This window comes from Harpia harpyja, chromosome 11 (assembly GCF_026419915.1).
Source record: "Harpia harpyja isolate bHarHar1 chromosome 11, bHarHar1 primary haplotype, whole genome shotgun sequence".
Classification (NCBI taxonomy): Eukaryota; Metazoa; Chordata; class Aves; order Accipitriformes; family Accipitridae; genus Harpia; species Harpia harpyja.
Window position 1 is genome coordinate 6,613,574 of NC_068950.1, and position 22,195 is coordinate 6,635,768.

The 22,195-nt window shown below is 40.2% G+C and overlaps 1 protein-coding gene and 1 long non-coding RNA gene across 3 annotated transcripts; one reads left to right on the forward strand and one right to left on the reverse strand.

The window, feature by feature from the left end:
• Positions 1-2,736: 2,736 nt before the first annotated feature.
• RGS18 (regulator of G protein signaling 18) lies at positions 2,737-12,236 on the reverse strand. 2 transcript variants are annotated; one of them, XM_052802466.1, is made up of 5 exons: positions 11,913-12,236; positions 11,134-11,235; positions 7,524-7,585; positions 6,313-6,479; positions 2,737-3,830 (listed from the first exon to the last, which is right to left on the reverse strand). In XM_052802466.1, the coding sequence occupies exons 1-5, from the start codon at positions 12,029-12,031 to the stop codon at positions 3,576-3,578; spliced, it is 705 nt and encodes a 234-aa protein (XP_052658426.1). In that variant the 5' UTR covers positions 12,032-12,236; the 3' UTR covers positions 2,737-3,575. The 2 variants fall into 2 exon arrangements, with proteins under 2 accessions (XP_052658426.1, XP_052658425.1); XM_052802465.1 differs by having other exon boundaries at positions 7,524-7,588.
• Positions 12,237-12,390: 154 nt separating this feature from the next.
• On the forward strand, positions 12,391-18,166 carry LOC128148552 (uncharacterized). Its single transcript, XR_008237315.1, has 3 exons — positions 12,391-12,672; positions 14,938-15,095; positions 16,432-18,166. It is a non-coding gene; the product is annotated as an uncharacterized LOC128148552 (long non-coding RNA).
• The last annotated feature ends 4,029 nt before the right edge of the window (positions 18,167-22,195 follow it).

Sequence of the window (22,195 nt, forward strand, 5' to 3'; positions counted from 1 at the left end):
TCTTCTAGACAAAACCCTTTGCCAGATAATTATGTCATTTTAGTTTATCTTTATGCCCTTTGCCTTCCTTTCTCTGAATTTATCTTGGCTTTCTTTTTGCAGTAGTTCCCATGGCATTAGTCTGCTGTAAATTCAGCTACGGTTCATAATTATCTTTGAAAAACATACATGCATAAATAGCTACCAGGAATATCTTATTTGTTTTGTTTTCATTATAAAACTCATAAGAGGGACTAGCACTGTCAGTACCACAGACTGATAGTTTTGAGGAATGCCTCCCTGGAGATAAGGAAAACTTTCCATGTGTCTGTGAAATGAAACAAAGGGCGCCTGCTGACTTGTATTTATCATTTACAGACCCTTTGACTAACAGCTGGTTTTTTGCTAAGAAGAAAAAGTCTTACTCAAAGTACTACATTTGTCATTAGTTTGGATTTTGGAACAGTATTAAATATACTTTTTTTTTTTCATTTATTTCATCCATGGCAAGAGTAAAGGTGCAGATTCTCAGCTGGTATGAAGGAACATAATCACACCAGGGGAGAATCCAGCTGCAAATGTGTAGGTCTTATGCCTGTGTTGCAACAGACCCACTGTTAACGCTCTGGTGGGTCTGTTCTCAAATCTGTTCTCTTTCTCTAACACAGTAATACACATCATAGGAACATGTGTATTTTAAATATCTGAGAACTCTGGCATCCAGACATTGTTGGTGATACTAGAGATTCCCTAATCAGAAACAGGATCGTTTCTGGCAGAATTGATTCATGTTTAAGGGATAGACAGTCAAAGAGCAAGGGTAAATAATCTATCCAGAAAAACAGAATCATAGAATCATAGAATATTTTAGGTTGGAAGGGACCTTAAAGATCATCTATTTCCAACCCCCCTGCCACAGGCAGGGACACCTTCCATTAGACCAGGTTGCTCAAAGTCCCATCCAACCTGGCCTTGAACACTTCCAAGGATGGGGCATTCACAACCTCTCTTGGCAACCTGTTCCAGTGCCACACCACCCTCATAATGAAGAACTTCTTCCTTCCATCTAATGTAAATCTACCCACTTTCAGTTTAAAGCCATTATCCCTTGTCCTATCACTACACGCCCTTGTAAAAAGTCCCTCTCCAGCTTTCTTGTAGGCCCCCTTTAGGTACTGGAAGGCTGCTCTAAGGTCTCCCCAGAGCCTTCTCTTCTCCAGGCTCAACAACCCCAACTCTCTCAGCCTATCTTCATAGGAGAGGTGCTCCAGCCACTCTCTGATCATCTTCATGGCCCTCCTCTGGACTTGCTCCAACAGGTCCATGTCCTTCTTATGCTGGGAGCCCCAGCGTTGAACACAGTACTGCAGGTGGGGTCTTGCGAGAGTGGAGTAGAGGGGGAGAATCCCCTCCCTCGACCTGCTAGCCACACTTCTTTCGATGCAGCCCAGAATGCGATTGGCTTTCTGGGCTGCGAGCGCACATTGCTAGCTCATACTTGGTTTTTCATCCACTAATACACCCAAGTCCTTCTCTGCAGGACTGCTCTCAATCCATCGCCCAGTCTGTATTCATGCTTGGGATTGCTCCGACCCATGCGCAGGACTTTGCAGTTGGCCTTGTTGAACTTTGTGAGGTCCGCACAGGGCCACCTCTCGAGCCTGTCAAGGTCCCTCTGGACCTTGACATATATATATGTACGTATATATATACTGACTCCAGCAATGAAATTGGGTTAGAAAGTTGCCTTTCACTACATTCACTTGTTCATGTGATACCTGTGACAATGACGATAGTGGTGTAGACTGTAAAAAACGGAGGCTGACAAGCTCCAAAACTGCATTTGGTATCAATAAAGAGACTGAAATACAGTATCAGTGCTACTAAAAAGATTTGATTTATTCCTGAATCACTGTGCCCAGGTTCTAACAACTTACACAGTTAGAAATAGCATGTGCCTGGAGTTTTGGGATCATGGAAGGATAATGGAATAAATCAGCAAGGATCATACTCCTCATAGTTACAAATGTGGTTCCTGTCTATTCCCCAGGTAAAGCTAAGAGTTTGGAGATGGTGCCCAGATCATTGCAGCTCAGCAGCGTTTCCTGGTGAGTTTGGGTTTCTGCGCACAGTAACACTTTTGATTGAAATGGTAATGATTACAGCTAGTATTGAATTATAAGTGAAGTGAAGTGAAGTCTTCACATTTTACTCATCAATGTACTAGTGATAAACTGAATCCTGACAACTTTTTAGGTAGATCAGATTTATTGAAAGTTAGTAAAGCAGACACAGAAACCCTCAGATCAAGCAGTTCATATATACCCTGAATTAGTAAAGAATATAAAGTCCCATACTTACGAACTGCACCTCTTCACTTTGACGACTTACAGAAAGGGGAAGAAAAGGGAGAGAGCTTAAATTCCGTGCAAAGCGACTGAATGTACAAGTCATATTTACAGCTAAATCCTGCAGCCACTTGCTAAACTGAACTAATGTTTAAGATTTTAAGAATTGCCCCATGCTTCAAAGTATGACTGCATCAATTCTGAAAGAAAAGGACAGGATAACTGCATATACTGACTATGAAAAGGATATGCGTGACTTCAATAATAAAGAAATAAAAGGGGAGATCTCTCCTTCCTTCTCTATAACCATAGTGAGTATATTAATGACCGGTAGAACTGAGGGTTATTCTACCTGAGTCCAGGAGCTGTTAATTTTCAGATTCTTTCTCAAAATAAAAGGCAGAAAAAATTTAGAACAAAGTTTAGTAACAAAGTTGGTATACGATTAATACTTACAAATAAAAGTAGAATTTTTTTTAATATATATATACACACATACACATGACCTGATATTTAATGACACGTATTGTGTTAAAATAGCACTCTTGCCCCTTTGTTGCTGCTCATTTGGTTGCAGAAAATTAGAATACAAGTATTTGATGGCAAAGCTAATCTGTACAGCGTAACTTAAATACAGAGAAGAGACACATGTAATATGAAAACAGCATTACCCCCCAAAATTAAATAGGTATTCTTATGTTCCTCTTAAAATATGCAATAGCTGAATTTTAATTATGCAGTGGCTGTAGTTAAAATCCATGTAATTTACATTATACTGAATAATGTTCCTATGTGTTTTGCAGTATGAGAAAATACCACAAATACTCTATGCTTAGTGTAGGAAATACTGCAGAAACATAAATATGTGCAAAGGCTAGGTATATAGATTCTAACTGTGATGAAACTCTGTCCTAAATAATACAGGTCCAAGATACATGGTAGATATTATCAAATGGCATTTTATACAACATTTTTATGCAGGAAACTCAAATTTTTCCTCCAAATACGATTATAGCTCTTGCTTGAGTTTAAAAAAAATACTGTATGAAAACTTTACATGATGTGTCATGGCAATATGTTGCCTACATCTCTATAATAAATGAGATTAATCACCAGCTACAGAACTCTGACCTGGTATAAGTGCATGTAACTTTGCTTTCCACTCATTCACACCTGCTAAAGATTTGGATTTTAAAACACATATGAGTTGCTGCAGTAGCTAGAACTTATGAGGGTTGAGTTTCCCTGTTACCAAACGGTAAAGTCTGGTTGTACACCCTGGAAATCACTGACAGTAAAAGATCGTGATCGTCTCCTAAGGGTAGGACGACTGGGATTTCTCCCCTTAACCAAATTTAAATAAGGATCAGATCTTAGGAAGCGTGGGTAGCTGTCTTGCTCCATCAGCCTGTAGACTGTGTTTTGTGCTGCATCAAAGGTGGTGATGATGGGCTGTTCAATATTCTGACTTGTGACTTCTTTGGTTTGAAAGTCCAAATTCACCTGGAGAATGATGAAAAGTATATTTCTTAAATGTACATCCATGCATTTCTTTTGTTATTATCCATAGCAATGATACTGTACTTTGGTGAAAGTCTTTTCTGATAAGATGACCTTGAATCCCTGATACAATGAGATATTAATACCACAGAATTAGTTAGTATGTTCATGTTCAGTAATGGCTGTCAGAAAGTCTTCACAGATGTGTCATTGGTACAATGGAAAACCAGTAAAATAGAAGATAAACTTTGATGTTTGACTATAAGAAACTTTCTAATAGTGATCTTTGTATAGCTGCAGCTGTCAGGCTTTGCAACAACAGACTAATACAGAACTCCCTCCATTCTCATTTAGGATTCATGTAGAACTGTGTCTCATTAGACCATGTTAGTGAATATTTAAAATTTCTGGTTTCTGTGTAGAGTTTTTGTAGTAGGAAGGTGAGAAAACTCTAATAAGTAAAAATATAAAAATTATTTTAATGGGTTTCTGGAAGCTTTAGATGGGAAAAGCATATCAAAATGATCATTTATTCCATGTGCTGTTGCATTCATCCTGGGAAGATTTAACTAGTATAAGAATTTTATTAAAGTGTCAGGCACTGATTTAAGCATGCTATTTTGAAAAATAGGATAGAATATATAAAAAAATTGTTGATCCAGTCAAAAAGTGACTTCTATAATATGCTTTTTTTCCCCCTCACTGAGATACACCTGTCATTTCCATAAAGCTAGTTAAAACAAATAGTTTAGATCTAAGAACTGAAGGGCAAATAAGGACGATAAAATGGTCCACTCATCAAACCTAAGATTTTATGATCCTATCAAACTGTACACTCAGAAATTTGTGTGTAAAAGAGCTCTGCTGGACAAGAAGTTAGTCAGAGAGAAGAGGCAAGTTCCAGAGCTGCGTGGTCTGAAATGAGATGCTGTTGGCTGGTCTCAGCTGCTCAGCTGAACCCAAGGAAGTAAGTTTCACCAAAGCCAACTGCTTAAGGTGAACAACAGCACCCACACTACGTGCACCAAATCAAAAGTATGACAGATAAAGAAATCGTTACATTAGTGTTAGCCAAAGTACGACTTCCACACCCTGTCCCCTCCCTAGCTTTCCTCCTGCTCATCTTTTTGCTTACGTCAATCTCATAAGCGTTGACAGCATCAGCGCTTGATGCCCTACCATAACTGCTCATAGATTGATCAATTGGCAATGACAGGTTCTACCTCAAACAACTCAGGGGGTTTCTTTTTATGTAAGGTCCACCCCAAAGGCATGCAGCAGGGGAAGAAATAAAAAGGGACATGTCTTTGAAAGGTAATGTTTCCTAGGAAAAGTGGAACTTAATCTTGAATATAAACTATGGGTATTACAGGTGGAAATCGCACCATTTTGCAATCCTTCTCTTAAAATGAGAATTACACCTTTTTCACCCTTGCTACAGGGAAGTAGCAGTTAGTGTTTAACTTTTGCTATTGTGACAGATAAAAGAATACAGGGGAAAAGGAGCATTGGCAAGTGACATATTTGATCTGCTCAAACTTGATAGAATTATAGGAAATTTTAAGTCCAAAAGACTTATTCAAGAGGCTGATTGTGATTTCAGTGAGAGTTCATCACCTCCCAACCTGTTCACCTCCTTCCTAGAGCAGGCAAAAAATTTTGCTTTTGCTCATTTATGAATCCTTTATAACAGGCTTCAGTAACATGAAGAAATTGTAAATATGAAAACTTTTTGCATTGTTATAGTAATATAAAAAGGCCTTAGTGTTGGTGAAGATTGACATATCAACATGTTTTTTGGTATGTTACTGTCAGCGTGTACAAAGAATATGCAATTAGTGCTGGGGGGTGGAAAGAGGGGAGGGGCCAATCAAGAAAAGTCCATGTTTAAAACATCATTATTATTTTAAAGGATATGTTTAATTTAATAGTTTCTTCTAGTCTCTTTTAGTCTTGTGGTTTATTTAAAATAAAAGCTTCTGAATCTCAGTTATGTAATAATTTAATAGATAATTACTGGTTTAAGAGAAAGGGAGAATAAATCAGTTGTTCTGGAGGTAGCTTTACATAAAGACAGATAATACTTTTTCACAAATGCTAGCTGGTATGTCTCATTGCAGCTTTAACATTTAACATCACTATTTTATCTTAAATATACCCTGTATATGTATATATATATATCCTGGCTTTACAGAACATTAGGAATCTCTGATTCCTATGATATAATATTTAAACACATGCTCTACACTTAGAAGAGTAACATGGAGAGAGTATTGAAAGGAGTATGGAGGACAGTGAGAATAATCTATGCAGTTGCTTCCAGATTTCCTTCCAGAGCTTTGACATTTAAGATACAGCCTTCTTACGTCAGTGACTACATGATTAACTGTTGCCCCTGCTTCTGGGCGTGCACTTCCTAAAAGCAGATTTCATCAGATGCAGTTGTGTCAAATACTGTGTACAATGAAGAACGTTTTTACTATACCTCTTTTGGAGCATCTTTCTGTATGAATGTTTCATAAATGGTCTTAGCTTTTGGCAAAAGTTCATGTGCAGCTTTGCTTTTCTTGTAATCCTCGCAAGCTATCCAGAACTCGATGTTCTCCTCACTGAACTCAGTTTTCAGAAACTTTGTAAAGGCATCCAATCCCGCTACAGAAGGGAATGTTGAATTGCATTAAAAAACCATATCCTTATTGGACAGTTACTCTTTTCACACAGTCAGCACAAAATAGGTTGTGCTCCCTTTAAATTACATCATGTTATAGATAATAATTTTAAAATACATAAAGGTTTTAAAATAAGTGCAGTTCTTTCATTATGATCCTGAGTGCTGTAACTCCCATTACAGAATTCTCAGCATCTGTAAAAATTCACTACCAAGATCTCGTGAATTTAGAAATAGAAGCAATCAAAACATGTGGAGGTATGTGAAAGTGACGGACTTTATTCTGGCTGAATATCAGCCTAGGCTGACCGAAACACTATTTGAATCTTTGCTCATAAGTAGACTGTTGTCCAGTAACAATTTAAAATGAATGGCTTTTAGCATCTTTACAATTTGCTTTATCCTCTTGTTATTATGCTGAAGATATTTTCTTTCCCAAGTATGCTTAATCTGTGGAAGTAATGCAATCGTATTGATGTCAATTGCTGAAGGAACAGATCTGAAAAGCACATAGTATCCAGCACTGTAGTTGGATCACACGTGTGTCCCTCCAAAATGGAAGGAGGGACATATGTGCATTTGATAATCATGTAAGCAACAGGCCCTTTCAAATGATGGCCAGCTTTGATCCTATCACTGTTTTAGAAACAAACTGTATCAGAAGTGACAAAGTCTTTTCTTAAGTACATCGAACATGTTTTCATTTTTAAGGTTTGGTCTTGCAGTCAGGAATATTTGAGCAATATTCAAATGAAATTCTACTGTTTAGTGAAGGAACTCTTTGCTGCCTGTTATATTACTTTGTTCAATAAAATATGAAACTTAAAAGTTATGTTCAACTATTTTCAGTAGTTGACAGCATGCTATAGCCTAAGCATGCGAGCGGAGCAGAAACACGCACTGCTATAAATGACCCATCGTACCTAGTTTAGGTAACTGCCAGGTCTATTTAAGTGCACAACTGGATTTTATAATTTTCCATCATTTTCCATCCTAACAGTCAGCACAGAGAGGAAAAAACTACTAACCTTTCTCAGAAAGCAGTTTGTCAAAAGATTCTCCCCATTTCACTGCTTCTTCAGGAGACACACTGCTTAAGAAACAAAGTGGGTTTGAAGAATTGGCATATTATGTATTTATGAAGCTGTTGTAACATGTGTTATCTGTTAACATTATTGCTCAGGACTGTTTCCCAAAGCCTTTGATTAGACGACATCACTAAAGGAGCTCATTCTCTTAAGGACTTTAGAAACATTTGGCTTAATTTTTTTTCTGACATTTTTCCTGCAGAGTTGTACTTCTTCCCCCTGTTTAAAAAAACATCACAGCAGAGATTTTTCTCTTCAGTGTTTGTGTTGTGCTACTAATCTTTAAGGGAATTGAGATCATGCTGTATGGTAAAATTCGTAAGGGAACCAGGTCAGTCACCTATTTAAACTTTAAAAATACTCTTGCAGAGATGTGGTTTTGAATGCACTCGGTCTGAGGCTGTGTTACCACAGTCTATTTTTAATGAAAGACGGGAAATTCTATAGCCTGAAGACAAAGTTGTAGCAATATGGTTTAGGTGATAGTCTTATAGGGTAATAGCACACATAGCCTGGTTTGTTTACCACAAAAATTTTTCAAATGTCATGTTATTCTGAGACACTGTGCTCCATTTATAAAACGCCACATATTCTTCATCAAATATGTCAAGTTGCATGTATTTTACTTTGATTTCAAATATTCTGCTCTAGAGAACAATGCAGAAAGGATAAAAGAATACCCTACTTCATTCACACAAATACAATTTTGGAGAAGCCCCTTTTTAGTTTTGTACAGATTAACCCTGTACACACACCTGGACAGTACTTTGATTTTTAGTAGACCAGAACTGGAGTAAGCCCAGACATGAACTGTATCATGCTAGGACTAGGACTTAAGTTCCAAGCCTGAAAGTGAAGTCCATTTTTATCAGGTGCTTTATGAATATTAATATTTAGAACCATTTTCATTCGAGCGCAAAGCACAGTACACTAAAAGTATCAGTAAGCAACTTGTCCAGGGTTAGTTGGTTAGAACAACTTCTTATGGACTGAACACTTTTTGGATATGATTCCCGCTTCCTCACGGAGGCTTGCCGTTCTGTTGCCTGATTCACATAGTTTGGGTTCCCTTTGCAAAATCTGTAGGCACATGAAGTTTAGATGAAAGGAAATTCCAGTCACTTTGGGAAGAAATTTAAGCCAGTAATGGTCCTGGTTTTGCAAAAAAATAAAAGGAGGATTTTTTTTTTTTTTAATAGGTGTCACATGTCTCCTAGCTGAAGTCATTGCTTTATAGGAATGAAACTTTTAACTAGGGACAGACATACAGTTCTTGAGAGGTACAAATACTGGAGAACTGAAATTCAAGAAATGAGCATAGGACGCAAAGTAGGGGGATTCTGGAGTCAGTGAACATGAGACCTCACTCCTTACAGAGTTTTTTTAGTTATGAGAAGTACAAAAAGTGCAGTTCTCTGAACTGTGTGGACTTGTAAATCTGGGAACAGTGGGTTCCTATAGCTACGGAAATTAATTTGGTTATAGTGAAAGATAAACCCTGATGACTTCAGACACAATATGCAGTCCACAACTGCACGGAATGCCAGAGAGGTTCTTTGCTGGGTTTGGAAACTCTTAGTGTGAATTTCTAGTTTTCCTTCAGGAACTGCATCAACCCAGTAGCCTCACAGATCCCCAACACCTGGGTGCAGCAATGAGCTGCTGCAATAACAGACAGAAACCAAGATTTGTTCAGCTTTGCCACTTTCTAAAGATGAGAAGAAACTAATTAACAGGTTACAGGCATTTCCACTATCACCACACTATCTGTGTGCAGTGTTTCATTAAATTATCTTTCTACTTAAGTTAGCATCTCTGTGCGAAGAATGGAAATCATAAAAACCAAGTAAATCACTTAAATAATAAATCTCAAACTATTATCTCACTTTATTATTTGAAGAACAGTAATTTTCTTTTTCTTTTTTTTTTTCCATTTTTGCCAAAAATAATCTACACCTCTGTATATATATAGAGAGAGAGAAAGATCAGCAAAAATCTACCAGTTACCCTTCCATACCACAAGAACAGCAGAATCCCTGTTAGTCAGGCACCTGGCTGACAGTAATGTGGTAAAAAGCAGTTGGCTGAGTGAAGAAGTGGTAGTCTGTTAAAAGGGGAAAATTCTTCAGAGAATTATTTATCACTATTGTATCTGCCTCTGAAAGTGCCTTTTCACAGATTACGAGAATGCACTGATGGCTGTGTACTTTGTATGAAATACCCAGGGGTAATCAGCCACCCAATACTGTCTGCATACAGGTGGCATGGAAGCTGTGCCTTCTCTTTTTAGATGCAATCTTAGCATGGTTTTACATGTCTGGAACCGAGAAACGGAAAAAGGGTGTTCTCAGGACTGTTTTACCTTTGTTCATCATTGCAACGTCTTGTATTTCTGAGTGAACTGTAAAACCATTGAATTAAGGCTTCTGTCAGCAGCAAAACAAGAGAGAGAAAAAAAGAAAGTAATGAAGCCCCCCATGACCGTGGACTGGAAAGTCTTCCAGATCATGAGTACAACCTGTCATTTGGATGGGCATGATATTTGGACATGTGAGCAACAAACACTGCTTAATTATCCAGATGCATAGGTGCAAGTGTTTAGATACCCACTTCTCAGCCACTTTTTCATGGGTTCTAGAAACAGAGTTTGGGCCTTTATACAATTTCTACCATGTGTTCAGAATTAGTAAGGGCTGGTAGAAGGAGTTCTGGTCAAAGCAGGCACCTTGGTCCCAAAGATAGTAACTGCTTAAAGAAGGTTCATCAAGCTTAACAAGACAAAAGAGCACAGGAAGCACTGAAGTGTTCTGAAGTGATCTGTGATGGAAAGAAAGGGGCGGCTAATTTTTTACGCATGGAGTTGCAGTACTTTACGCATTCCTTCTTTTCAGCCAAGACCTACAAATGCAATTCTTAATATATCAGTGAGATCTTGGTAACTCACTGAAGTCAGGAACTAAACTCTTATTGAAGTCAACAAAACCAAGATTTTAGCCTGCATCTTTATGAGAAATAGTATAACAGGGACAGTATTACAACAGTGTTTAAACAACAGTATCTGAATTTTGGAGACAAGAGTGTTTAAACAATTACTGCAATTATTGAGGAAATACGCATTCAGTATTTGACATGCATCTGACGTGTACATCACAGAATTCTTTGGAAAACCTGCTTTCCAAGGAGCTGTGTGATTTTCCTGTAAGCAGTAATTAGTCAGCTACATTTCTGAGTTGATGCTTGCTCAATACAGTCAGTGGACTAATAACGCTGTTGGCATGAGTAAAGGTTTAAACCTATCTGCAAGTGTATGGGGACCAGTCTACACCTAGTAGTGTGAAAACACTAGTGGTGAATTACCTTGATGCACACCAGATAATTCTATAGTGTTTGTATGCTTGGGTTAGATTGCTAACTATTAAATTAAATAGATCTTGAAAGCGTTATCCTCTGCGAAGTCTGAATGCACACGCACAAATGCAGGAAACGTTCTGAGTCACACAGGCACTTCCTGAAAGGAATCCCCACCAACTCAGTCTTTTATAATGCTTACCTTGCTGCTTTTGTCAAGCTTCCAGGTTTACCAAGATGATCACCTTCATGGAATTCAGATTTCTGCAGGAGAAGGCTCAGCCTATTTCTCTTCTGCTTAGCTCTACAACAGATTTAGGGTAGCTTTTCAAGCAACCTTGTTGAAAGTTGGGGGTTTACCCTCAAATATTTCCTTTGACTAATATATCTGCTTCTGCATCATAGATCCCCCTATGTTCACTTATAGTAATGTTGATGTTACTTCTACATATATTATTCACATTAATGATTTTTTTTCTTTATAGCTTAGCACAAATTTACATATGAAGCACTGACAGAGAAATGGAAATCTTTTCATTTTCAGTATCTTTTTCATTTATTTTAAAGATAGGAGGGTGAGATTTCACATTAGAGAACATAAACGGTTGGCTCAGCATCTTCTACTTTTAATGTTTTGCAAAGAAAAAGGAAGTATTGCTTTCTGTCATCTGAAATTTCTAAAAAGAAACTTTCCCAGATCATATTCAGGCTTTAAAGAAGCATTTCTCAGAACTTCTTGAAACCTCCCTTTCCTATTTTCTTAGTTTATTGTTTCTTTTGTTTCTTCTTCTTAAAAAATATTTCCACGATGAATTAATATCTTACATATACAATTCCTGGGATTGCAGTTCATGAGTTTTCATATATATATAAGTCAAAAATAAAACGATCTGTGCCCTACATTCTTACCCACAAGCTATGTTAGAAGAATCCTCTACGTAAACAGAACACTCAGAGTGTCAACATGACCTTAAAACTTACCCAGGCTTGCTTGCTTTATGTGGCTCTTCTTTAATTGTTGATTTCATGACTTTGTAATAGGATTTATCCTTTGAAGCAGAAATATTTAGTTGGGGGAATAAAAGAAGTGGGTTCTCCATCTTCCTCTAAAAAAGCTTCACAGTTTCAGAAAATGTTTCTTTTACTTCCTTACAGCAGTTGCATCTGGCGTAACCGATGTGCTCGGGAGGGCTCTCACATGCTGTATCGGGCTGGGTTGCCCCCAACTGGCTGTTGAGCAGTTTCCAGAGCAGGTAGTGGGAAGAAGGAGGTTCTCCACCTTCACTGCCACTGCAGCTGCAAGTACACCGGACTTTATGTGGGGTTCTGGTTTTACAGTCGTCATTTAGGGAAGTGAGATTGCAGCTTTGCAAAATGGCCGTTGATAATCCAGACAAACACAGCTATCAACAGAGAGCAACTCCTGGGTTTCTGCTTGTGGAACTTGGTATTTTACTAGACTTAGGATGACGCCATCATTTTTCCCCAAACACCTGTGAGAAGTGTACATAGTTTCTCTAAAATGAACTTTAATGAGAAGAATTTTGCATAAAATAACGTATAACATTGTCTTAAGCTCTTAGAAGAACTTCTAACTGACCTTAAACTGCCCTCTACAGCCTCAAGTACCATATGCTGGACACAACAAAATCAGTTCTACCTACAGTATGCTAACTTGAAACTCGGGGTTTCTCAGAGTCTCCTGCAAGTGCCAGATGAAGCTGTGTTGATCAGATATTTTGTAAGCGGAGATTTTAAATTTTGCACCATTTTTCAGAAATGATGAGCACCTACTTCTAATGTCAAGTTTGTCCACTTAAAACTCCTCCTTTATTTTTTATATCTGTGGCTTTATTTTCTTTTACAATCTCCCAGCCAGGATAAAATGTCTTTAGTCAGCACAAAAATTTGTGATTTTTTTTTTTACAGTAAATAACCAAAAATTTCTCATTTCAATTTACATAATGTAAAAATGTATTAAGTTTTTAGGTTGATCATCACAAATTACCTCTTCACATACAAGCTTGATATCAATTAAGTTTCTTGTTCTTAAGTATAATTTGCATTGGAGATGTCATAGGAAAAATACATCTACCAACAAAATCCATTCAATGTTAGCTGAATGAAAGGCTGGAAAAGATTAAAATTATGCAATAGTTAATTGATTAGGAATTAAATAGCTCTCCTTTTTTAATGCCAATGTCTCATTTTGATTATTCAGGTAAGACACTGAGCCCTGGGGAGAAGACATGACCTCATCACCTTCCCACAATTTTGTCCAGTTCTGTGCAATTACTGCAACATGGGTAAGTTCTGGTGAGAGTCCCACCATGGCCTTTTCTTTGTGGCTTGTGGAACTAAGGAGGACAGAAGGTACTAATATTCAAAAGAACTAAAAAAAACCTCTGCTGGGACTCCAAATTCCTGAAACGTAACAAAAAAGATGTTATCTATTGTGATTTTTTTTTAAGTGGGAAAAAATGAAAGAAAACTCACCTGTATTACATGTGTGATACAAATTTTAAAATTGGACTGAATGGGAAATATTCAGTGCAAAACTGCCTTTTGTGACCCAAGGACCTTAAAGAAGCACGGTTATGGTTTTAAAATGCATTTTCAGTTTCAAAGTAGGCTCATATATCACATCCTGCTTATTTTAAACTGGCTTTAACCACAGCTGTCTTTAATAATATATTCTGCCTTTTACCAATAAGTAAATAAATATAGAATGCATGATTTTATTCATTTTTCTGCAACAGTGGTAGTGACATGAGCTCTTTTTTTCACCTATTATGTGTATATAATACTGTCTGTGTTCATCTGCCATCATTTTATTACCTGGTGATTTCAGTTCCTGAAAAATGTTGTTAATTGTAGCCTCAATAGTTCATATAAGCTGATTTAAGAAAGATTTGCAGCATGAAACGCCACTCAGAAGTGAATTATGGTTGCCTTGCTACTATACCATGTAACTTATAGATGGAAATGACCCATTATGTCACCTCTTTCAGCACCCACCAACAATGGGGTCTCCCCAGCATACATCTGAATGGCTTGTCCAATCTTAAATGACTCTAAAGCAATGGGTGTTATGTCTTAGATGCTTGAAATATTACTGTACTATACTGTGACAATATTATCAGTCCCAAATGCAGCAATGTGCTGTGCATCTCCTGAGAATTCATTTGGAAAAAAAATTTTTTTTTTCTTTTTTGGGGGGTGAAGGGCGGGAAGAAGGGAATAATTACAAACAATCTCTTCTTTTTTTCCGCCCCTACTTTTTTTTTCCATTAATAGAAAGCTAATATTAAATCCAGGCCCTGAAGTAGCCAAATTGCATCAAAGCCAGTCTGTGTTTTGTCAACGACGGTGCTGGTGCTAATAAGTATTTCTGTTTTGCACTGCAGGCTACAGTAGTTATAGCAACGGTATTAATGACCCTGTAAATGCTTCTGGGCCAATTTGTATACTGCAAGATGATGATATAGAAAATGACTATGTTATTTTAAGCCAGAAAAAGCAGACCCAGAATAGTATGTTGATGACACGACTAGAGACCTAGAAAGCTCTAAAGAAATTTGGGATGAGAACCAAATGTCCTGATTCCCAACCATTTCTCTAACCACTGAAATGTATTCAGAAATCTTTTGAGAAGGAGACTAGTGATTTTTAAGCCCTCAAATCAAGATAATCTCTGCAAAGTGAGAGCAATATTTTCTTAATGATTTATTACTTGTAGAAAAGAATAAATACATTTTTCAAGAGCTTTCATAGTTAGATGAATAGAATATGTATTTGCAAAACAATCTTTATGTGACAAAAAAGCAAAAATGAATACATCATAAAGTGCAGGAAGTTCCTTGACGTGATGTCACAGCTGATGATCAAGTCATGCTTGACTTGTGTAGACCCAATAGCTGCCCTCTGTGAAAGAAATATTGATTGATACTATTAGCAATAAGGATATTGTATTATACACTGAATATGTCGTATTTCTTTTTTAAAGGTAAGCACTGAAAGACTCAGACTTTCAATTCAGCTGAATAGAAGTGAAGCCCTGATTGAGTGGTTCAGCTCAGCACAAAGAACTAGAGCACAATGAGGAGTTCTCCTTTGTTAGTAATCCCGCCGCACCTCTCTTCAAGCTATTTTGTTATTTGCCAGGTAAGTGTAAACTTTGCCTCCTTTATGTCTATGCTCATGTTCTAGCACTGCCCGGGCTCCTCCACAACTGAGCTCCACCATTGTTGCTTATTCAAATCCAACTCTGCCAGTATGGCTTTTGTGAGTTGTTTGTTTTAGTTTCTGCTGAAAGGAAGCGATATTCATCTTTGTGGGAAGAAAAAAAAAGCAACACAGTCTCTTTACTGTCCTGTGAAAAATAAACATGGAAAGAAACTTCACTGAAGAGCATGGGCTGAAAAGATGTATTTCCATATTTCTCTTTCTTTTTCCTGTAAAGGGATTCAGGAGTTGAAAATTAAAATCATATTTTGAATGAATTTGGCTTCAATAAATAATTCTGCTCTTCAATAACTTCTTAACAATTTATCACGTCTCAATATTTATGTTGTTTATTCCTTATTGGAAACCATAATTGGACCTACAATTTAATAATGATATGATCCAACATATGGTTGTTTTGTTTATCTTCAGACAAAAAAAACATTTTTGCTTCATGAAGCAATACCAAAAGGAAAATAGTTTTATTGTAAATCTCAAGTAGAGGAGCTTGCAGTCTGCTAATTCAGTGAATTTCTTTAGTGGTGCACTTAAAAGTTTTATCCTTCTGCAGGAACTTGGTTATGTGGGATACTTCAGAGTTAGTGGAAGAGAAGCTACACATAGTTCCCATTATAAAACCCTCTTTTGTTGCTGCTGCTTAAAAGGAAGGAAACAAAATTGCATTGTTTCAGATAGGGATCACTGACAACAGGAACATTAACACTTTGCACTCGGGGTCTGTAGGTCCTGTCAGCCAGGGATCTCAAAAGAATTTTGTAAGGCATCTGTGATGACAACTCAGGCTTGGTGCACGCTTGGGAATCTTTGTAGTTTCAACAGAAGTTCTGCTGTGGAAAATGTTTACATCTGTGCTAAACTAAATTTATTTATTTTTCTTTTGAAAGGTCAAAATAAGAAAGTGAGTCTGCAAAGTTCTCAGCTGTATTCATTTCCTGCCTGCCCCATGGTTATATGGCCAGCATCTCTGATTAGTTCTATTTACATATTACATACATCACTGTCACAATTAATCTACAGGAAGCTGGTTTCTCAGTTGAACCACTCAGTGTTTACAACTAGCTCTCCACAAGTGTACAGCAATGACATCAGTGCTCATGAGACAACTGCGTTTTAATGACCAGCTTCCGGAAGTGCTCACCTAGGACACTCACACACATTTTAAAATGTGGTTTTTTAGTGTGGTATTCACAGGAGATGCTGAAGGCAGGAATGTACTCTAAATCCTGCCCAAAATATCCTACTGGATTTATTTCAGTCTTACAGAAACCCAGAGGGATTCCTCACATGACAACCTGCTTTTTTTCGAAGAGGAAGATTTTAGCAATCCATGCTAAGTGCAAGAAACAGCAAGTACTGCGCTGAGTGTTTTCTGGTCCTTCTGTGAAAAGTGTGGGAGAACAGAATGGAGAGACTATCAGGCAAGATGGCTGTGACTCCTGGTCCACTGAATATTAGCCATGAGATCAAACTCCCTGCAGCAGACAAGGGAATAAAATCTGTTTTACATCAGAACTGAGTCTGCTATCACTGAGCTACTGTGTGGTTTCAGCAGAGCCCTCATGTTGGATGTCAGTCATGTCCTCACTCTGCTTTTCCAGATTCCAGAATATCTCAGGGATGCTGCAGCACAGGTTGAACTACTACGGCAGGCATTGTCAATCCTCCATAATGCAGAACTAGGGAAGCCATAAGGAGCATTTCATATTAAAAAGGCAGCTCTGCAGTGAATAGGGCTACGCCAGAGCTGGGAGAGCACTCAAAACAGGTTTGGAAGGTCACACCTAGGTATTTAGGATGAAACTAGGCAGGACCTAAGACCTTAGGTTCTACTGTAAAGCCGCCCTTGATGGCTGCAGTGTTGCAGCATGTGCTCCCTCAGTACAATACTGAGGCACTGATACAGATAGACCTAATACTGCCTATTTAAAGCACAGCTAAAATTTCTGCAATAATACTTTCTTCAGCTTATATGTTATTATACTTTATTCATTGTTACTTCTTCCTGATAGTGCATTGTTCTGATGTCCTGATTTAGCTGATGTAAATAGTCCTAGCTTTTACAAGGTAGTATGGTGGATTGCTCATCACAGCAGTAAAAAAATTGGTACCAAAAACCTAAAAAATTAGTCTCTCAATCCTTACTAAATATATATATGTATATAAATATATTATCTTCTAAGTCTGTCAAAAGAAGACAGCGTCTTAAGATTTTAAAGCTCCCAGTCACTCTGATTTTTCTCTTCAGTAATTACCCAAAGAAGTTCACCACTAAAATTAGATATAACTTAATAATAATTCCGGGTCAAATTTGAATGAGTATGACGTCTTCAGAATGACAGAGAAATTTTCCAGGAAGGTTCAACTATTTTTTGAGGATTGAGAAAAGTTGTATTCTAAAATACAAGCTGGGGCAGTTTTATTTCCTAGACAATGAAAGTTTTGCAGTAGTAGTTTCCTTTTCCTCCTCCCAATCTGTTACAAATCTTCTCTTATGAGGAGGCTGGCTTCAAGGCAGGGACGCTCATTGTCAGCATTCACTGGCCAGTCATAGTCTCTCCTCTTCTTAGCTAACACCAGAATTTCCAATAAAAGTCATCGGTTATCAAGCATCAGGGTAACACTGGCTTTCCCAAAACTGCCATCCAGTTTCTTCTTCAGATTTGCAAGAACCCTCAAGAAAAGCTTGCTGGTTTGCCTAACACAGTAATATGCTGAGGGCTGTGAATCTTAGTTAGCCTTCAGAAAAGCTTCAGGCATAGCAGAGGTAAAGCTCTGCTCTAGTAAAGTACTTATGCGTATGTTTAATTTCAGTCATGCAAGAAATCTTATCCGATGAAATTTGCTGTGTTGGAGACTACATGATCTGAGACATTTTGGGATGCAGCAGATGTGAGCAGCAACATAAGAAAGAATTGAACCCACTCTGAATGCTAGGCAGTAGTATGGATTTTATGGATTCCTCACTGTCACCCTTGCTGTCACGTTAGTGACAAAAGACCTGACCATTTGGGCACTATCCATTTCTCGAATTTTTCTGGCTTTTAGCCCAAGTCATGACATGCTTCATTATTACGGTTTTGATTTGACACAGTCCTTAGCTTTTGCAAATGTTGACCTTGGCAACCTCTGGTTTTCACACCAGCATCTAAACCAGATTCTCATCAGGTCCAATCTGCTGCTCTTGTCTTTCTCATCCGAGTTTCTCTGTCACATCTAGAATAACTGGAATCACAAAAATAAGTTTTGCAAAGGTTGCCAAAAATACTTCCTCAAAACAGAGGAAATGTGGTATTTGCACTTTCAGTATGCACACGAGGAAGCAAGCTATTCTAGTCTCTCTGCTCCAGTATAAACAGGTGATCATTTATCAGGTTATACTGTCAATTTGATAAACATAAAACCTGTAATAATTTTGATATCGCTGTGGTCACCAAATCTAGTACAAATGCTGCATTTAATCTGTTGCCAATCAGCCTAGTTTGCCCGAGGATAGAAACTGCTGGTCTGAAACGTGTCCTTGTGGCATGTATGAAATAATTTCCATTCCAATTCACAGTGACCACAAGTCGTTTTTTGTAATTCCTAGGGAAGGTCTGCAGACTGCTTTGCTCGATCCACAAGTGCCTTTCAAAGTCTAACTTTAGAGAATGTCACTGAGGCTAACTAAGACTTTTTTTTTTCCTCCCCCAGAATGGCCTCCAAGTTTAAAATCTTTGCTTTCTGATGACCAAATTATGTCCCAGTCCTGACAGTGTTGATATATCTTCCCCAAAGGATGGAGAGCGAGAACAGCCACACGGGCTTCCAGGCCTTCCAGCGCCAAAATAAGGCAGCTCAGGTGATGGGTTGACAGTGCAATGGCCACGGCTGTCCTGGTGATCCCTCTATTGGAAAAATTCCGATATGTCCTTTCTCCTTTCTTTCAAAAAAGGGGACATGAACAGCCCTGCTTGGAAATTAACATCCCAGGCGTCTTCCAGTCAATTCCAAAAGAGCTGTGCGCCAGAGCTGTGCACATCCCCCGGCTGCTGGCACCTTCCTTTCCTTCCTTCCCTCCTTCCTTCCTACCTACCTACCTAACGCTGGGGTTTGTCTGACGTGGTCCAGCTGAGGGGGGGCTGGTTTGGTTCGGTTCGGTTCGGTTCCAAGTAGCAATATACACAGCGATACATTTTTAAGGACTAAAAAAGAATCAGTAAAATAGTCTGATCTTTTGCAAATATTTTGCCTAGGAGGTTCTCCGGTGAAAGGAGTTCGTTGCTGGGGTTTTTTTTCCAGGGAACACAGCGCCTGGGCTGGCCAGGCCTGCTTGCAGCGCGGGGCACAGGCTGAGGCGCGGCGATGGCCGCCGGGGCCCGCCGCGGAGGGGCAGAGCCTTAGCCTCCGCCACAGCAGTCGGCCGCCGGGTGTCGTTTAGCGGCACGCCATGGGGTCATGTTTGCTGACAGGAACGGCGGTGAAAGCGCTGCCGGGCGGGGAAGGGCCGCCAGCGAGGCTCCATCTCCCGGCGTGCCGCGGACACGACATGGCGGCCCGGACGGCTCTGCCCTACGTGAGGGGCGCCGGGACTACATCTCCCGGCACCCCTCCGGGCAGGGCCCGCCGACCGGAGCTGCCGGGCCCGCCCCGGGAGTGCGGAAGCGCCCTGAGAGGCCGCTCGGGGCCCGGGGGGCGGCGGTCGCTGCCGAGGCAGCTCCTGCCCCAGCCGGGGTCGGCTTGCGAAGCCGTCGGCCTGTGTTTGAGCACACGGCAGCGGTCTGCCTCTGGGCTGGGCCGGCGCTCCTCTTCCTTACGTGGGCAGAGAGAGCAGCGGGCAGCGGCGGGGCACGGGCTGCGGAGACGCCACCTCGGGGGGGGGGGGGGGCGGCGAGGCCGTGGATCGCATCAGAGTTATAAAAATCGTGTTCTGGCTACTGGGTTTCCTGCAGTGAGCGGGTCACGGAAAGCCCTGCTACATCGGTTGTTGCTGCTTGAACAGTTGCCCTGGGTTGGGCTAGCTGTGACCAAGGGAAGGCAAACTGGGCTTCCTGGCTCTGCTTATCCTATTCCTTTTACTTATCTCCTTTTCCTTATCAGGCTGTATTTCTTTTCTTTTCTGGAGGTGATGTCATCACATCCTGACCTGTTCAGGATTTCCCCAAGGTTTAGAGCTGTCTCTGTGAGCAGGGCCAGACCTGCAGCCAGCAGAAAGACTAGCTAGCGAGAGTTGAATACAGCCAGGCCGCCCTGGGGCCAAGGGGGATACGCTCTGTGTATCCATGATACAGCCCTAGCAGACCTGTGCTGTCTCTCCTGGTGGGACAGTCGAGCAGCCTACATGAGCACACAGGCCCTGTGTTGACTCTTGCCCTGGCTTCAGGTCCAAACTTACAGCCGGTGTTCCCTGATGATCTACCTTGTGAGCTATGGGAGAGCTCATATGTGAGGCAGGCCTTTCTGGTACCTTCAGTTTTGCTGTCTGGCTCACATCGACTCACCCCAGACACATGCCACCATGTGAACTTCCTTGTCAGCTGCCTGGGGTGCAAAAGAGTTGCCCTCCTTGACTCTGCAAACTCAGACCATCAACCCTCGGTTTAAAGATCATCTGTATCAGACAACCCTTCTGTCCCTGCTGAGAATGACCAGGATGTTCTTATTACCAGGTCAACCTGTACATTGCTGCTTCTAAAGGATCTCCCATATCTAGAGTTGGGCAATCATGCACCGGTTTCCTGGTGACCCTCTTCCAATGACAGCCCCATCAATAAGAAACCCCTGTTTGTGAAGAAGGCATACACCCCATCTATTTTTGTTTCTGCTACTTTCATGGCAGGGCTGTGCAGACGTGGCAAAAGACACAACTGCTCTCTTGATGTTTGCACCTGGGGTCATTATCTAGTAACTGAGTGCATGCAGGAACGTGCATAATCTCAGTTGCAAAAAAAAAGGTGGACTGTGAGCTGAGGTCCTTTTCCGGCTTCTGAAGAATCATTTGACACCGCTTTGCCTTCTTGCTTGCCATGCTGTATTCATTTAGCTGGAGTGACTGTGATGGTTATCTGAGCCGAGCTGAAAACAGGGAACTCCAGCAAGCCCTTGGGGCAGAGCCAGAGCAGACACTTCAAAGTAAAACCCCACGCTTGAGCCTATGACACGTGAGGGAAAGCCTTCTGTGCACAGGTGAGCCTCTCTAAAGTCCCACTCGGGCTCCTGCAAAACGTGCTTCTTTTCAGGTGACTTCTTTATCTGCACTTTCTGCTTGTCATCACTTGAGGGCAGTTAAGCTCACGTCAGGTCTTGCTCTAGCTAAGTGTGATTTGATCAGATTTTAGCATTTTAGCTGTAAAATGATACAAACCCCAGTACAAGCAAGGGAAAACTCCTGGCTTTGGGGCTGGCTGTGTCTAGACTGTGCCAGGGAAGTTGTAGTTTGTTAATCACCGTCTTCCTGGGTGGGAGAGGATGCTCTCCCTTTGCTTGAATATTGCCTGCCTCAGCAGACCAGCTGATGCACCCTAAGATCATGAGTGCTAGATGTGAGACTATCCTATGGTATTTCTTGACACAGTCTGGCCTGCATAGGCCAGAAGTTGCCTGGCAAACAATATTAGTCACGTGAAAAAAAGGTTGTCCAGTGACCAATGTTCAGCTCTCAGTGTTTAATTGCAGCTGAATGCCACAGCGATAACAGGAGGCTGAGTAAGTCCAGCCAAAGTTAGTTTTTTGAAGAGGATGGAAATTTCTTATCTCTTGTCCCCAGTAGGAGTGACTCAGTGGCATTGTATGGACACTGTGATGGGCATATGTAGACACACGAGAAATGAGCACCAGAGCTCCCCAGATGGAGGGACGCAGGGTCCAAGAGAGAAGGCCAAGGAGTGTGTAGAGCAGTGAGCCTTCAGATCACAAGTGTGTGGTGAAAACCAACCTGAACAAAAGTGATGCTTAGTGCTGTCTGTCTACCCCATGACAGACACCCAGCTGACTGTTGCCTCCTTGCTGTCCTTCCGGCATGCTGGCCATGCCTTCTCCTTCCT

Bases quoted from the DNA above. Each gene is read 5' to 3' on its own strand.
- RGS18 (XM_052802465.1), bottom strand. From the start codon at position 12,031: ATGGAGAACCCACTTCTTTTATTCCCCCAACTAAATATTTCTGCTTCA. The intron at 11,236-11,912 runs GTAAGTTTTAAG...AATCTGTTGTAG, and splicing joins CATAAAGCAAGCAAGCCTGG to AGCTAAGCAGAAGAGAAATA. The intron at 3,831-6,312 runs GTATAGTAAAAA...ATCATTCTCCAG, and splicing joins AGAAAGATGCTCCAAAAGAG to GTGAATTTGGACTTTCAAAC.